Genomic DNA, 17,695 nt, shown 5'->3' on the forward strand with positions numbered 1-17,695 from the left:
CACAAATGAGCCCTGAATATTTCTTCACTTGGAGAGATGCCACCCCTGCCCCTCTCCACAGAGAGGGAAGAACCCAGGCTTTTCTTCCTGTTTGGGCCATGTCATTACCTGAGCCCCAGCCAGTGCCTCCCGGTCACTGAGGAAGAGGCAGGCCCCAAGAGGCAATGGAAGCTCCCCTTACCTGTGTCTGATCCCACTTGTGCCCACAGGCAGTACTGGTCAAGTGCCTCCATGGAATCCTGCTCCTGAGCCTGCCAGTATGGGTCCCACAGGTGGTAAGTTGTCCGTGTTCATTTCCTTGCTGTTTGTTAACGGTTTGTTGAGCTAGCTCAGCAAGGGTTCAGCTGCTCACAGGTCAGGGGGCTTCTCCATGACAAACATGGATGATCATTTTTCCCGGGGTCTGCACGCTCCCCCTGCAGTGGGGTCTTCCTTTGTGTCCAGCAGAGATCTTCCTGTAAGAAACACCTGAGGGGCCACATCTTTGGCAGCGTGGTCCCTGCGGGGTGTTGCGCACAGCCTGGAGAGAGGATTTGGGAAGAGGCCAAGAGGGAGCCTACAGCTCAGCAGGCCCCTTTGCGGCTTTGGAAATCCTGGCTCGTGTCTGGGTCCCACATCCTTGCCTGAGCCCCCTCCAGTCGCTGCAGGTCACTAAGGAAGAGGTAGATCACACCATGCACGGGGAATGTTTCTCTTCTGTGCTTGATTGCAGCAGTTCTCGTAGGCTCTGGCTACTCGACACCTCAGCCTGATGTGGACCACGAGCCTCAGGTTAATCTGCCAGGTAAGTCAGCGGAAGGCAGGAGCATCTAGGTGCTGCAGAGCCAGCAGGCACCTTGCGCTTGAGTTGAGACCTGGGGTGGGCACGGGGAGGGCCCTTCTCCGGGCAGCTCCACGCACGCTTAGTTTGTACCAGCACGGTGCCACTGCAGGCACCCAGCAACTGTTTGCAAGATGCTCTGGAGTGGCAGGGAGAGACGAGTGCCGTGGAGCAGTCCCCTCTTTGAACCGCATTCTCTGTCACTCTGGTCAGAAGGAGTATGTTGGCGTAGTTCACAGGAGGGACTCCACTTGTGTTTACAGATGGGACCGAAGGCGAAGGTGATCCAGGCTCCCAGATGGGTTCCAGGACTGAAGCTCTGGGAGATGGCCTGGGTAAGTTGTGGCTTTTGACTTCCTTTGAGAGCTGCCAGCTCAAAGCCCAAACGTCAGCCAGGCATCTCTGCAGGTGGGAGGGTATAGACCGGCACGTGTGTGTGCCCTGTCAAGGCACGAGCCCTGGTATGCTCTCCTACTGAGCTATTGATGTAGATGGCGCTGGGACAGAAACTTCTCACGGGGCTTTGGTTGCAGAAGTGTCCCCAGGGAGGGCTTTGCCAGACCCTCGGCTGCTTCCTGCGCTGGAGCCCAGCTGGTATCCCAGGGGTGGGAAGTCATTTCACTGACTTCACAAACTAAGCCCTGGTTCTCCAAATTGCACTGGTGCCAAAGTTAACTTCCTACTTTCTGTTCAGGTCCTCTAACAGCGAAGGACAATGCTGAAATAAGAAAATCTTCCCCAACATCCCCTGACATCATAGAGGATCTCATAAAGGAGTTAGACGAGGCAGCACCTGGTGGGTATATTTCACTCTGTCCGCCATAAGACTTGGGAAGGTGAGGTTCTAAATCCATGTGTGGACACACCGTAACCTGCACAGCAGGAAGGGATGGATCAGAGCGGAGACACTCAATTTCACACCTGGCAGGCACTGGTGAGCGCCAGAGAAGGCCGAGAGCCTCTGCTGCCGCTTGTGGGTCACGCCGTGTCCCAGGGGCAGCTGCTAGCCCAGCACTACCATAAGTGGTCCGAGCTGTTCCGTGCAAACATTGGTATCCAGCCAGCAGCAAAGGGCTTCTGCTGAACTTGTGTTCAGCTCCCGCACAGCGCTGCTTGCAGCTGGGCGAGTTCAAGGCAGGAGGCACAGCCCAAGCAGTCCTTGCTGTCTCATTTGCCGGGAGACACATGTCACTGCAGGGGAAAAGCACCCTTGGCGCTTACCTCAGTTTCAGCTGATTTAGCTGTCCAATTCTAGTTGGGTTTCAAATGACTTGGCTGTGCTTCTCCTCTTGTTTGGGGACTGTGGGCTCTTCCCTGATGCCCACGACTGTGCCCACAACATGGTTCAAGAGCTTGCGGCTCAGCCTGATGTGTGTGACTCTTGCCCTTCCCATGGGATGGAGTCAGCATGATGGGATGGACATGCTTCTCAGAAGGGCTGTTCCTGCCTCTGAACTGGATGCAGCTTTTTTCTGTCCTCTTTGAAGGCACGAATTGAGCAACATCTTGCAGTGTGCCAAAAATGCACTATGTGCGATGTGAACAAGAAGATCTCCTGCAATCTCCTGGTCTCGCAGCAGGCCAGATTTTGCTGTCTGTGCTGGTAGACTGCCAGGAGTCGAACACTTAGATTTTTCTTTGTGAATGACATGTTGTTTGGAGTAGTGAGTACCTCCCCCAGAAGCCCAGGCCGTAGCTTCTAAACTTTAGGGATGTCTTTTGAGAAGCACTACCTTTCAAAGATACCGTCCTCGAAAGGAGGAGCGGTTCCTTAGGGTCACACTGTCCTGCTTTCTTTCTAAAGGGCTGGTTAGAGAGACTGTGCCGAAGAAGGTGCTTTGGCGAGGAAGCGGTCGCACACTGCCGCTCCCTGGCAAAAGAACAGAGCCAGTGAAGTCAACTGCCCCACCAGGTAAAGGCTGTTTCTTGGTCATCCGCTGTCACCAACCAGAACCAGCATGCGTGTGCAGGTTCTTGCCCTGGTACCCGCTCTTGCAGCTCATGTCAGCAGCCAAACCCAAGAGTGTCAGTAGGCAGCAAGTGTTGCAGAGGAAGGCAGGAGTGGCTCCCTGAGGATGGCTGTCTTCCCCGGGCTGTGACAGCATGTGAGAGCAGTGCAGCGGAGAGACGCTCACAAAGCTCTGTGGCTGTGGCTAGAGAGGGGTCACCTCCCAGCGCACCCAGTTCCCAGGGATTTTGGAACCTTGCTCTTGGGGGAACGAGGCCATGAGAAGCCCATTGAGCAGACGATGGGAAACGGGACCCCTCCTGTGAGCTGAGGCCCAGAGTGATGCCCTGACCCAGTGCAAACAGGGCACTGCCATAGAGCTACTGATGTAGGTGTCGATGTGACAGAAACTTCTCACGGGGCTTTGGTTGCAGAAGTGTCCCCAGGGAGGGCTTTGCCAGATCCTCGGCTGCTTCCTGCGCTGGAGCCCAGCTGGTATCCCAGGGGTGGGAAGTCATTTCACTGACTTCACAAACTAAGCCCTGCTTCTCCAAATTGCACTGGTGCCAAAGTTAACTTCCTACTTTCTGTTCAGGTCCTCTAACAGCGAAGGACAATGCTGAAATAAGAAAATCTTCCCCAACATCCCCTGACATCATAGAGGAGATCATAAAGGAGTTAGAGGAGGCAGCACCTGGTGGGTATATTTCACTCTGTCCGCCATAAGACTTGGGAAGCTGAGGTTCTAAATCCATGTGTGGACACACCGTAACCTGCACAGCAGGAAGGGATGGATCAGAGCGGAGACACTCAATTTCACACCTGGCAGGCACTGGTGAGCGCCAGAGAAGGCCGAGAGCCTCTGCTGCCGCTTGTGGGTCACGCCGTGTCCCAGGGGCAGCTGCTAGCCCAGCACTACCATAAGTGGTCCGAGCTGTTCCGTGCAAACATTGGTATCCAGCCAGCAGCAACAGGTGTGTGCTTGCAGCTGTGCCCAGAATATGGTTCAAGGAGGAGCAGTTCCTTGTAGTCACACTGTCCTGCTTTCTTTCTAAAGAGCTGGTTAGAGAGACTGTGCCGAAGGAGGTGCTTTGGCGAGGAAGCGGTCGCAAGCTGCCACTCCCTGGCAAAAGAACAGAGCCAGTGAAGTCAACTGCCCCACCAGGTAAAGGCTGTTTCTTGGTCATCCGCTGTCACCAACCAGAACCAGCATGCGTGTGCAGGTTCTTGCCCTGGTACCCGCTCTTGCAGCTCATGTCAGCAGCCAAACCCAAGAGTGTCAGTAGGCAGCAAGTGTTGCAGAGGAAGGCAGGAGTGGCTCCCTGAGGGTGGCTGTCTTCCCCGGGCTGTGACAGCATGTGAGAGCAGTGCAGCGGAGAGACGCTCACAAAGCTCTGTGGCTGTGGTTAGAGAGGGGTCACCTCCCAGCGCACCCAGTTCCCAGGGATTTTGGAACCTTGCTCTTGGGGGAACGAGGCCGTCAGAAGCCCATTGAGCAGACGATGGGAAACGGGACCCCTCCTGTGAGCTGAGGCCCAGAGTGATGCCCTGACCCAGTGCAAACAGGGCACTGCCATAGAGCTACTGATGTAGGTGTCGATGTGACAGAAACTTCTCACGGGGCTTTGGTTGCAGAAGTGTCCCCAGGGAGGGCTTTGCCAGACCCTCGGCTGCTTCCTGCGCTGGAGCCCAGCTGGTATCCCAGGGGTGGGAAGTCATTTCACTGACTTCACAAACTAAGCCCTGGTCCTCCAAATTGCACTGGTGCCAAAGTTAACTTCCTACTTTCTCTTCAGGTCCTCTAAGAGCAAAAGATAAAGCTGAAAGAGTAAAACCTTCCCTGAGGTCCTCTCACATCACAGGGAAAATCAGAAAGTACTTCGAGAAGGCAGCACCTGGTGGGTATATTTCACTCTGTCCGCCATAAGACTTGGGAAGCTGAGGTTCTAAATCCATGTGTGGACACACTGTAACCTGCACAGCAGGAAGGGATGGATCAGAGCGGAGACACTCAATTTCACACCTGGCAGGCACTGGTGAGCGCCAGAGAAGGCCGAGAGCCTCTGCTGCCGCTTGTGGGTCACGCCGTGTCCCAGGGGCAGCTGCTAGCCCAGCACTACCATAAGTGGTCCGAGCTGTTCCGTGCAAACATTGGTATCCAGCCAGCAGCAACTGGTGTGTGCTTGCAGCTGTGCCCAGAATATGGTTCAAGGAGGAGCAGTTCCTTGTAGTCACACTGTCCTGCTTTCTTTCTAAAGGGCTGGTTAGAGAGACTGTGCCGAAGGAGGTGCTTTGGCGAGGAAGCGGTCGCAAGCTGCCACTCCCTGGCAAAATTACAGGGGCAACACAGGCAACTGCCCCACCAGGTAAAGGCTGTTTCTTGGTCATCCGCTGTCACCAACCAGAACCAGCATGCGTGTGCAGGTTCTTGCCCTGGTACCCGCTCTTGCAGCTCATGTCAGCAGCCAAACCCAAGAGTGTCAGTAGGCAGCAAGTGTTGCAGAGGAAGGCAGGAGTGGCTCCCTGAGGATGGCTGTCTTCCCCGGGCTGTGACAGCATGTGAGAGCAGTGCAGCGGAGAGACGCTCACAAAGCTCTGTGGCTGTGGTTAGAGAGGGGTCACCTCCCAGCGCACCCAGTTCCCAGGGATTTTGGAACCTTGCTCTTGGGGGAACGAGGCCGTCAGAAGCCCATTGAGCAGACGATGGGAAACGGGACCCCTCCTGTGAGCTGAGGCCCAGAGTGATGCCCTGACCCAGTGCAAACAGGGCACTGCCATAGAGCTACTGATGTAGGTGTTGATGTGACAGAAACTTCTCACGGGTCTTTGGTTGCAGAAGTGTCCCCAGGGAGGGCTTTGCCAGACCCTCGGCTGCTTCCTGCGCTGGAGCCCAGCTGGTATCCCAGCAGTGGGTAGCCATTTCACTGACTTCACAAACTAAGCCCTGCTTCTCCAAATTGCACTGGTGCCAAAGTTAACTTCCTACTTTCTGTTCAGGTCCTCTAAGAGCAAAGGATAAAGCTAAAGGAAGAAAACTTTCCGTGAGGTACTCTCACATCATAGAGGAAATTAGAAAGGACTTAGAGAAGGCAGCACCTGGTGGGTATATTTCACTCTGTCCGCCGTAAGACTTGGGAAGCTGAGGTTCTAAATCCATGTGTGGACACACTGTAACCTGCACAGCAGGAAGGGATGGATCAGAGTGGAGACACTCAATTTCACACCTAGCAGGCACTGGTGAGCGCCAGAGATGGCCGAGAGCCTCTACTGCCGCTTGTGGGTCACACCGTGTCCCGGGGGCAGCTGCTAGCCCAGCACTACCATAAGTGGTCCGAGCTGTTCCGTGCAAACTTTGGTATCCAGCCAGCAGCAACAACTGGTGTGTGCTTGCAACTGTGCCCAGAATACGGTTCAAGGAGGAGCAGTTCCTTGTAGTCACACAGTCCTGTGTTCTTTCTAAAGGGATGGTTAGAGAGACTGTGCCGAAGGAGGTGCTTTGGCAAGGAAGCGGTCGCACACTGCCGCTCCCTGGCAAAAGAACAGAGGCAATGAAGTCAACTGCCCCACCCGGTAAAGGCTGTTTCTTGGTCATCCGCTGTCACCAACCAGAACCAGCATGCGTGTGCAGGTTCTTGCCCTGGTGCCCGCTCTTGCAGCTCATGTCAGCAGCCAAACCCAAGAGTGTCAGTAGGCAGCAAGTGTTGCAGAGGAAGACAGGAGTGGCTCCCTGAGGATGGCTGTCTTCCCCGGGCTGTGACAGCAGTGCAGCGGAGGGACGCTCACAAAGCTCTGTGGCTGTGGTTAGAGAGGGGTCACCTCCCAGCGCACCCAGTTCCCAGGGATTTTGGAACTTTGCTCTTGGGGGAACGAGGCCGTCAGAAGCCCACTGAGCAGACAATGGGAAATGGGACCCCTCCTGTGAGCTGAGGCCCAGAGTGGTGCCCTGACTCAGTGCAGATGGGGCACTGCCTCACTGGCACTCCTGGGCTCCCGAATTTTGTTCAGTTTTGTCCCTAAGGCTCCGAGTGTGCCTCGAGCAGCGAAGGTGGGCAAGCACCTAAGACCTTTTAGAACTCCAAAGAGCTGGGGGAGCAAACCTGAGACACTGGGCCCTCAGCATTATGGCAGGGAAAACAAAGGATGGAGGGAAAACAAAGCTGAGAGGCAAAAGGGAGGCTCCAGAGTGCCTTGAGTTGCAGTGCCTTTGGCAGATTCCCCAGCTTCTGCTGAACCTCAGGAAGCATTGCGGCCTGAGGATTTTCACTTGCTCAAAGATGCTAACCAAATGAAACAGAACACTTCCTGGCAATGCCAGACCTCCTGTGAGATTACCAGTAGTGCGCAGGACACAGCAATGTCCACAATTGTTCTTGCAGGCGTGGATGGGGAGAACAATGCAAACACCGCAAAGCCCCAGAATTTCCGAAGTTACAGCGTAGGAGGCGCTGTGGCATTCTTGGTTCTCGTCCTGCTTGGGACAGTTGCGTGCTGCGTGCTGTGTGCTTGTGGGGCGTTGGAGGCAGAAAAACCAGTGAGTTGTTGTTCCCCCGCTCCCTCTCCTCCTCTCCCCCTCCCAAATTCGTTACCGTATCTTTGTTAACATTATTATGTGGCTGCTGCCAGCCAGGAAGCAGTTGTCGTTAGCGTATTGTGAAGTGAGCAGTTAGTTTTTGACCAGACTCTTCTGAAATTTCTGCTGTCCAGTGCTTTAGGTGGCCTCTAATTCCTGGGCATTCTGTTCTGGAGCCCATTTTTCTGTTGCTGGTCTTAGCGAAGCTTGGCCCTTCCGCAGCAAGAGCAGAGCCAGGGACAGCCGTAGGCAAAGCGAGGTCAGGAAGAGAAATGCAGGAGCTGAGAGAGGGTGCCATCGGAGAGAGAAGCGCAGCAGTGCCAGTTCCCCCCCAGCACAAGGCACCCTGTTCTGGGATGCCCTGAATTGCAGGTGTCCGCCTCAGCCAAGGTGTGCCAGCTACTGGGAGCATGGGGATGAGCCCTGCCAGCTGCGGGCATTGCCTTGGAGAGGGGCAGTCGGTGTGTCACAGCCGCACCTGAGCGCTGCCAGCGTGCGTGTCTTCAGCACACACAGAGCTTGTGTGTTTAATTACACATCCCAAAGAGCGGATGGGCAGCACCTCACCGAACAGGGAGCCGAGGCCGTCACCTTGTTGGGCCAGGGCCAGGGCTGGGCAGGGAGCTGAGTACTGGTCCTTGCAAGGCGCTCTGAAAAAGGGCAGTCGGTGGCTGTGGTGACCGGGCCCTGCAGAGCCCGGCTGTGGACCCCTGTCTCTGCGGGGGCCAGGTCTTCTTGCTGGGACAGCACGTGCAGAGCAGGCAGGTCAGGATGGCTGGCGAGCCGCTGGGGAGGAGACAAGCTGGGGCAGGATGTGGAGGGGAGCAGAGTCCCAGCCGAGGGCACAGGGCACCCTGTTTTCTGCACAGAGCACTGTGTGCCCACAGCTCACGCACAGCCGGGTGCCTGCACCCTGCTGCCTCGCACCCGCCTGGCACCGCAGCACGGCCTCAGCAAATTCCTGTCTCCGCAGGCGCCTCGCCACAGCCCAGGCAGCCCAGACATTGACACCCGCAGCCGCTCCGTGAGCCCCTACAGGCAGCCTGACCACCGTGGTACGCCTGAGAGCCAGGCCCGACACCAGCGGCCACCATCAGTGCCTGGAAGACCGACCCGCCTGCCACCAGCCCGGCCTCCACAGCCCCCACGCACGGCAGCAGACCAATGGAAGGCACGCGACCGGCCCAGTATCCCCCAGTCCTCGTGGACACAGACATCACCTCCACAGCCCCCTCCACCCTCTTCCAATGGCTGGGGCAGCCCCCCCCGGGGTGCAGCCTTGGCCATACCTTCAATAAATATTGAATAATACAGCACAGCAGTCCGGGTCTTATGTACAGCAACACCCAGGAACCCACAGCAGGACTTTGTGACTGATTGACAAGTAACCCTGAGGGTCCTCGGTGCTGGGGGTCAGCCAGACTGTGCCCACCATGCAGGGAACGCAGGGGAAGGGAGCTGGGGAGCAGCACAGCAGGAGCAGACAGAAGGGCTGTGAGCGCGGCAGCGACCCTGCACAGCGCTCACCCGAGAACCCCCTGCTCAAACTGGCAGTGCCGCAGCCACACACAAGCCCGGGCCCTTCCTGATCCTGGGCCGAGGCCAGGCTCCCCACAGCCAGCCCTCCTCAGGTCCTGACCCTGCACGGATGGCCGATTTTGGCCAGGGCACCCCATGCCAACGCTCCTACGGCTCAGCTCTCCTCAAGGAGTACAAGAAAAAATTCCTAACTCTTTGGAGTCAGGGCTGGGATTGCCACACGCTGGCACAAGCAACTGGAACCAGAGGGGAGACCCGAGGTGCTGCCACCACCAAAGGTAAGAGATCCTCATTTGCAAAATCTCACTTGAGGGTGGCCGTCTCCTCCCATGTGGCTCCTTGGAGGAGCAGAAAGCTCGGGTCGAGCTCCGGAGTCCCCTCTGGGGGTGAGGATGAGTTGTCTCCCCGTGGATGGGCCCAGGGTTGGAGGGCACAGGGCTGAAGCTCTGTCTTCTCGGGGACAGCCAAGCCTCACCTTCTGTCCTTTGCCATGTACAGGCCTCAGCTTCTTCCTCCCTCAGATTTGTCTGGGGCCAGAAGCCGAAGGAGAGAAGGCTCTCAGTTAACGGTTAACCGGTGCACGGTTAACGGTTGGACCTGACCATCTTGTTAGCATTCACGAAGACACATAAGCCACAAAGTGATTATATGAAGGTGCTTTTATTAGGCGCTGGAAGTTAGGGGCATGCCTGCCCAAATCTAACTTCGTCCGATTTGTTCACTCAGTTCTCTTTTATCTCCTAAAATATTACATATGCATTAAGTTTTACAACACATCTATGCATATTCATTTCCTAGCTCCGCCTAGCCCCGCTTTGTATGCTAATTATCTAATCAGTCCTTCTGCGCTTGCATATCACTCTCTGGTGGTCGTCCGGGTGGTCGTCGGGATGAAGTAAGATGTCTTCATCAGAGTTGAACTTTTTACCTTTACCTACCAGTAAATTCTCTGATGATTGCCCGTGTGGGATCTGTACCACTTGTGTCCATTAACCCAATTACTAATATTCCATCCGCTAAGAATTTTATCCAACCAGCTTGTTGTCATATCTTTCTCTTCCTGTTCTGCATCTTGTTCCACTCGAGCCAGTTGTTCTATGTCATGTTCTATATCAATAGTCACATTTGGAATGTGGATGCAGCAATGATCAATACGATCTTTTAGAAATCCACATACTCCATGTTCCGTTAATAACAGCGTATCTAATGCCAATCGATTTTGTAGCACCATTTTAGTTGTAGCTTGTAGTTGGATATTAAAATCTCTAAAGCCTTACTTGTCCTGTAAGTTTATAAATCGTTTCTCTATTTCGATAAGCAGCTACCTGTGCAAATAGAGATTCTAATGCCCAACTGAATTTTAATTCTATCAGTTCCTTTCATTATGGCAAAATCTTTAATCAATCCTACCAGTAAATTCTCTGATGATTGCCCGTGTGGGATCTGTACCACTTGTGTCCATGGTACCTGGTCCTCCCTTTTTCTTCTAGATCCTTTTTGGTGGGCTACCAATATCCCTTTATCCAATTTTGGATATACCAATATTTCTCTTATCCCATAATCTGTGCTATTTTCATGTGTTACTATGCACCGGTAGTTTCCTTCGTTGACATTAGTAACACTAAACAGGGTGTCAACCCCTACTAACAAATACCTATATCCCCTAGTCCTAGGTAACTCTACAAAATCAACTTGCCAGTAATCTCCTGGTTCTATCCCTACTCTCACTCTTCCCATTTCAGCATGTTTTCTTGCTACTGGATTATTTTTCAAACAAATCTCACACTTTGACGTTACTGATTTTGCCACTGTTAACATATGTGTAGAGATAATGCTACGTTTTAAAAATGTTACCATTGCCTCTGCACCCCAGTGACACTCATTACGTCTTATCTGAAGTATTTCTCGCATCACCAAGGGGGGTATTACTACCTGGCCCGTAGCGGTTACATACCATCCATCAGAGTTCTTTCGGGCCTTTAGGAGATCTGCTAATTTCTCATCCTCTGGCGAATATCTTGCTTCCTTGGGAAGATTAAGACGAGTGGGGCCTGCCTTGAGTGGTACCAAAGCCATCACATTCCGCACCTTCCGAGCAATTTGTCGAGCTGCTTGATCTGCCAACCGATTCCCTTCTGATATCTTCGAGGTTCGTCCTTGATGGGCTTTGCAGTGCATGATAGCCACTTGTTTTGGTTTTTGTACCGCATTTATCAGACTTAACACCTCCTCGTGATATCTTATATTGGCCCCTTGTGAGGACAACAGCCCTCTTTCTTTCCATAATACTCCATGAACGTGGACCACTCCAAAGGCATACTTTGAATCTGTCCAAATATTTCCCATCTTTCCTTTACTCAGTTCCAGTGCTCGAGTTAGGGCTAACAGTTCTGCTCGCTGTGCTGATGTTCCAGGTGGTAAAGGTTTGGCTTCAATTACTGTCTTCAGGGTTGTTACTGCATACCCTGCATATCGTGCTCCATTCTTCACAAAACTACTACCATCAGTAAAAAGTTCCCAGTCATACCTTTCAAGGGGTACATCCTTCAAATCTTCGATCAAATCCATTCAAATCTTCAATCTCAGAGATCTTCTCCAACCTAAGTGATTCCATGATAGTTCAGCGTCAAACTGTCCAAACAAATTCTGTCATACAAAAAGGCAGAAGTAAATCCTTTAAAAGGTTATAGTTATAATTTGGAAAGAAGGAAGATCAGCTATTAAGACTAGAGATGTAAATCCTAGAAAGGGAAAATGCTAAAAGAGTTTGGAAGAAATCTTCTGACTGGTCTTAAACGCTCCGTTGCACTTCGAGGGAAACTCATTAACTCTTTAAGGACTGAAGCTGAAAGTACAAGTTTTGTGTCCTGAAGGGCATAAAATTATTGGAGAGTGTCCAGAGGAGGTTGCTGAAGATGGTGAAAGGTCTGGTGGGCAAGAGGTGTGAGGAGCAGCTGAAGTCTCTTGGTTTGTTCAGCCGAGAGAAGAGGCGACTGAGGGGAGGCCTCATGGCGGCCCTCAGCTTCCTGAGGAGGGGAGTGGAGGGGCAGGCGCTGATCTCTTCTCTCTGGGGACGCGAGGGAACAGCACGGAGCTGGGACAGGGCAGGTTCAGGCTGGGCGTTAGGAAAGGGTTCTTCCCTGCGAGGGTGGCTGCCAATACTGATGCCTTGTTTGAGAAGTGTCCCATGGTGGTGGTTCTTCCAAATCCAGGTCACAGAAGAAGCAGAGAAACAGCCTGCATGTTTTCCTTGCAGCAATGTCTTGACAGGCACTTTGTGAAAGCCAGCAGACACAGGCGCTGAGGAGAGAGGAGGCTTGTGAGAAAGCTGCATTTGCTCAGCATTTTCTGGCTGATGTTGTGGCCTCAGTCTGCAGCGCTCTTGCTGAGAGCGGCTCTTCCTGTGACTCAGCTGAGAGAGCTTTGTAATTTCTTCTTTTTCCGTGTGCTAGCGCCCAAAGTATGAAGATGATGGCAATGCTGAACACAGAGGGCTCCTGGTTTTGAGAGCCCTTCCGCCTCTTTCTTAAGCATTCCCTGAGTAAGGGAGAAATGAGTGGACAGGAGAAACTGGACGATCCTGTTGTCTCACTCCCAAGCCCTCGTGCAGGTCGAGGGGGCTCTGGCCCATCTCCGTGATGGTGGGGAACTGCAGGAAACAGCCAGGGCCAGAGAGGTTTCACAAAGCTCACCCCTTTAGCTATTGATCAATCTTCTGCTTTTGTTAGTTCAGCAACACCTCTGTTCTGGTTTGGTTTTGCAGCACTGAATTCATTAGAGAGCAGAAGTGGGGGACAGCCCTGCTCTTGTGAGAGAGCCTGAGGAACCCCTAACAGTGCCGAAGGGCAGCAAAAGTACGATTGATACCAAGATCATGTAAAATCCTTTTTTCTCTCTTTCTCTTCCCCCATTTCTTTTTTATGTATTTACTTATTTATTTATTTTGACGGGATGCATGAATGAGAACCCTTTATTGTAAATACCGTGCATCTGAAAGGGTGAGCCTTCAGCCAGACGTACTGGCAAGCTTTGGCTCAGCCCCAGAACTACATCATCATTGGCATAAGCACGACTGGTTGGGCAGAGGGCTGTGACTGGAGTGCTGCGAGGGACGGTCCTAGGCTCATCAGGAGGGATAGGCAGGGCAGGTGAGGCAGGGGGCTGGCGCAATGACACGGTTGAGAGCCTCTGAGTGAGGATTAAGGGACAAACCAATTAAATGGATGTTGTGGGAGTTGGAGATAGGCCTCCCATCCCGGGTGACTACACGGCTGGATGGTTCAATAAGGAATTAGGCAATGTCTCCAGATCAGCTGCCCTTGTCCCTAAGTGGGTGGGTGACTTTGGGTTGCCAGATGTTAGCAGGGAAGGACAAGGAACAGACACAAACAGGTCCAGGAAATTCCTAAAGCACCTCGATGATAACTTCTTGATCCAGGTACTAAGGGAGCTGACTCGGAAAGGTGCCCTTCTAGATTGCTGCTTGTAAACCGAGAATGTCTCCTGCGTGAAGTGGCGAATGGCAGCCATCTTGGCTATGGTGGCCACAAAGACGTCGAGCTGAAAATCTTTGGTGATAGGAAGAAAACTGCCAGTAAAACTTCCACCAGTGGCTGTGCCACTGCCGCAGACTCACCACCGGGTGCCGCCTCAGCACAGGTTGGTGGAGCCAGAGTGGTCTGGGGGGGTGGTGGTGGGATTTGTGTCCCCTCATCTTTGGGGAGCACCACGTTGTCCTCTGAGGGGAGTGGCGGCTGCCCCCTGCTCCTGGTCAGGTTCCAGGGAGCAGGGAGCAGCTGCCCCGGGAGCAGAGGATTCAGGAGAAGCGGTGGTGGGGGACCGGGGTGGATGGGGGCCTGCAGCAGGCAGGAGCCTGTGGGGTGCAGGGGCTCCCTGTGCGGCATGGCCCCCAGGCCTCAGCTCCAGCGGCGGTGGGGCACCAGTGTCCCCATCACCATGGGCTGACCCCAGACACAGCTGGGGGGACACGGAGGAGCAGCGGGTAGGGGCAGCACCGCAGGTGGGAGCGGCACCACACGAACTGTGAGCCCGGCACCCCAGACCAGGCATTGGCCTTAGGCAGCAGGTGGAGGATGGTGGGGATGTGAGCGGGCTGGTATGGGATCAGCATCGCTCCAGGGATGGGGGCAGCAAGCAGGCCCTGGAGACAGGGGTGGGGGTAGTTTGGGGTACTTTCAGGTTAGTAGGGTTTCCTTGGTTTTCCACCTCCTCTCTTTTGCAGGGGTGCCAATGCTGCTCCCATCTGTGGTGGAAGCGGGCCCTGTGGTACCGCCACTGGTACCATGGAGCTGTGATGGGGAGCCAATGGGCCGGCTGTCTGTAGGGGTCCCCAGGAGGTGCCTGTCTGGGGTGCTCGCGGTGGGTTGGGGGATGCTGGGGCTGGGGCTGCTGGGGCTGGAGTTGCCAATACCAGCATGGGCGGGGGAAGCTGGGGCTGGGCATGCTGGCACCAAGTTGGGGATGCTGCTACCAGTCCTGGACAGAGATGCCGGTAGTGGTGCTGGGACCTTGTGGAGATACCAATAGTGGAGCTGGGGGCAATCAGGGTGCTGGAGGTGGTACTGGAAGCGGGACAGTGATGTTGGTACTCGGGTGGTGATGCTCTTACTGGGGCCATGCTGCTGGTACTAGGACAGATTTGGTGGGGCATCTCCACTGGTACTGGGATGCTGATGCTTGTACTGGGACAGCAGTGCACGTAGTGGGACAGCTGTGCTGGAACTGGGACGGTGATTGTGCACCTCAAAGACTGGTCAGCCCCGTGGAAGTAATGGCTGCATTCAGAGGCGGGGAAGAAGAAAGAAGAGGTTCAACAAAAAGAGCAAAGATCAGCCACGCTTCTCACAGCATCTCCCTTTGCAAAGGCGAGTGCCCTTCAAAGCCCACAGACACCGTGTCAGCTCCTTCAACTGGCTGCCAGCCTGCGACTTGCCACCCGCAGAGCATGAATGCCATCACCTTGGCAATTCAGGAAATCATTGGGTAACATTCCCTAGTCTCAAAGACAGATTCTGTAGCCGGATAAATCACCATTGGAAATCGGGTAAAACACGAGTTTTACTTGAAAGCCTATGAGCAAGAAGTGTAAGCTGAAATGCAGAATTTCTTCGGAACTCTGCTGTGACGCTGTGCCAAGCCGTGAGGTCACAACACCTCTCCGTGACGCTGCGAGGGCCATGAGGTCCCAACGCTGCTCCGTGACACCGGGAGGGCTGCGAGGTCACAATACCTCTCGGTGATGCAGTGCTGGGCCGTGACATCCCGACACCCCATTGTGACGCTGGGCCAGCCCACAGGCACTGCTCCGCACCGGTCCTGACAGCAGCAGTAGCTGCAGCTGCAGCGGCGGTGGTGGAAGCATGGTGCGAGTGTGGGGAGCCACGGCCCCTGCCTGCGTCCTCTTCCTCCTGCTGGTGGCCCTGTGTGCCCGGGGTGCCCAGGCTGCGCCATGGCGACCACCGGGAGCAGGTGGGTGGGCAGGGCCGGGGCCAACACCAAACCCTGGGCGGCATGGTGCTGCGCGGCACGCGTATGGATGGAGGGGACGGGGACGGGATGGCAGCAGGGCCGGGCGGGCACCGCGGGCAGGGGGCAGGCAGGAGGCAGAAGCCCCGCAGGGTGGCACGGTGGGGCCGTGGCTGCTGCGGGGTTGTTTCCTGCCGGGGGGGCCGGGAGCGGCGCTGGGGCCGAGAAGCCTGGGTCTGAGCCCCTGTGGGGCTGAGGCCGCTGGCCCCTCTTGGGAAATTTCCACCTGCATCTTTGTCCCGTGACATTGCCTCAGCCCCCTCAGTCACTGCAGGGTGCTGGGGAAGAGGGAGAGCACAGCATGCCATGGCAACGTCTCTCATCTCTGCTTGATTTTAGATGATGACGATGTTGGCTCTCGATATCCAGCTTCTCAGCTGGATCATGGTTTGGAGCCTCAGGAGGATCCCCGAGGTACGTTGCGAGTGTGCTTCCTTGAAGGAAGATGGCTAATGGGCTGTAATAGTTTATTCAGGGTCTTCCAAGCGCGTTTGTGCCTTGAGGGGGCTTGCACAAATGAGCCCTGAATATTTCTTCACTTGGAGAGATGCCACCCCTGCCCCTCTCCACAGAGAGGGAAGAACCCAGGCTTTTCTTCCTGTTTGGGCCATGTCATTACCTGAGCCCCAGCCAGTGCCTCCCGGTCACTGAGGAAGAGGCAGGCCCCAAGAGGCAATGGAAGCTCCCCTTACCTGTGTCTGATCCCACTTGTGCCCACAGGCAGTACTGGTCAAGTGCCTCCATGGAATCCTGCTCCTGAGCCTGCCAGTATGGGTCCCACAGGTGGTAAGTTGTCCGTGTTCATTTCCTTGCTGTTTGTTAACGGTTTGTTGAGCTAGCTCAGCAAGGGTTCAGCTGCTCACAGGTCAGGGGGCTTCTCCATGACAAACATGGATGATCATTTTTCCCGGGGTCTGCACGCTCCCCCTGCAGTGGGGTCTTCCTTTGTGTCCAGCAGAGATCTTCCTGTAAGAAACACCTGAGGGGCCACATCTTTGGCAGCGTGGTCCCTGCGGGGTGTTGCGCACAGCCTGGAGAGAGGATTTGGGAAGAGGCCAAGAGGGAGCCTACAGCTCAGCAGGCCCCTTTGCGGCTTTGGAAATCCTGGCTCGTGTCTGGGTCCCACATCCTTGCCTGAGCCCCCTCCAGTCGCTGCAGGTCACTAAGGAAGAGGTAGATCACACCATGCACGGGGAATGTTTCTCTTCTGTGCTTGATTGCAGCAGTTCTCGTAGGCTCTGGCTACTCGACACCTCAGCCTGATGTGGACCACGAGCCTCAGGTTAATCTGCCAGGTAAGTCAGCGGAAGGCAGGAGCATCTAGGTGCTGCAGAGCCAGCAGGCACCTTGCGCTTGAGTTGAGACCTGGGGTGGGCACGGGGAGGGCCCTTCTCCGGGCAGCTCCACGCACGCTTAGTTTGTACCAGCACGGTGCCACTGCAGGCACCCAGCAACTGTTTGCAAGATGCTCTGGAGTGGCAGGGAGAGACGAGTGCCGTGGAGCAGTCCCCTCTTTGAACCGCATTCTCTGTCACTCTGGTCAGAAGGAGTATGTTGGCGTAGTTCACAGGAGGGACTCCACTTGTGTTTACAGATGGGACCGAAGGCGAAGGTGATCCAGGCTCCCAGATGGGTTCCAGGACTGAAGCTCTGGGAGATGGCCTGGGTAAGTTGTGGCTTTTGACTTCCTTTGAGAGCTGCCAGCTCAAAGCCCAAACGTCAGCCAGGCATCTCTGCAGGTGGGAGGGTATAGACCGGCACGTGTGTGTGCCCTGTCAAGGCACGAGCCCTGGTATGCTCTCCTACTGAGCTATTGATGTAGATGGCGCTGGGACAGAAACTTCTCACGGGGCTTTGGTTGCAGAAGTGTCCCCAGGGAGAGCTTTGCCAGACCCTCGGCTGCTTCCTGCGCTGGAGCCCAGCTGGTATCCCAGGGGTGGGAAGTCATTTCACTGACTTCACAAACGAAGCCCTGGTTCTCCAAATTGCACTGGTGCCAAAGTTAACTTCCTACTTTCTTTTCAGGTCCTCTAACAGCGAAGGACAATGCTGAAATAAGAAAATCTTCCCCAACATCCCCTGACATCATAGAGGATCTCATAAAGGAGTTAGACGAGGCAGCACCTGGTGGGTATATTTCACTCTGTCCGCCATAAGACTTGGGAAGGTGAGGTTCTAAATCCATGTGTGGACACACCGTAACCTGCACAGCAGGAAGGGATGGATCAGAGCGGAGACACTCAATTTCACACCTGGCAGGCACTGGTGAGCG

At 54.7% G+C, this 17,695-nt stretch overlaps 1 protein-coding gene across 7 annotated transcripts in view; it reads left to right on the forward strand.

The window, feature by feature from the left end:
* Positions 1 to 17,695, forward strand: part of LOC125181655 (uncharacterized) — a 44,572-nt gene that overhangs the window by 19,978 nt on the left and 6,899 nt on the right. For 5 of the 7 annotated variants that reach the window (XM_066985208.1, XM_066985209.1, XM_066985211.1 and 2 more), the window contains 3 exons: positions 3,203 to 3,274; positions 4,565 to 4,666; positions 5,027 to 5,134. In XM_066985208.1, the coding sequence (XP_066841309.1) occupies positions 3,203 to 3,274; positions 4,565 to 4,666; positions 5,027 to 5,134 (282 nt within the window). Of the gene's footprint in view, positions 1 to 3,202; positions 3,275 to 3,825; positions 3,934 to 4,564; positions 4,667 to 5,026; positions 5,135 to 17,695 lie in introns of all 7 variants that reach the window. The other 2 variants (XM_066985214.1, XM_066985210.1) reach the window with 2 other exon arrangements.

This window comes from Anser cygnoides, chromosome 31 (genome assembly GCF_040182565.1).
Source record: "Anser cygnoides isolate HZ-2024a breed goose chromosome 31, Taihu_goose_T2T_genome, whole genome shotgun sequence".
Taxonomy (NCBI): Eukaryota; Metazoa; Chordata; class Aves; order Anseriformes; family Anatidae; genus Anser; species Anser cygnoides.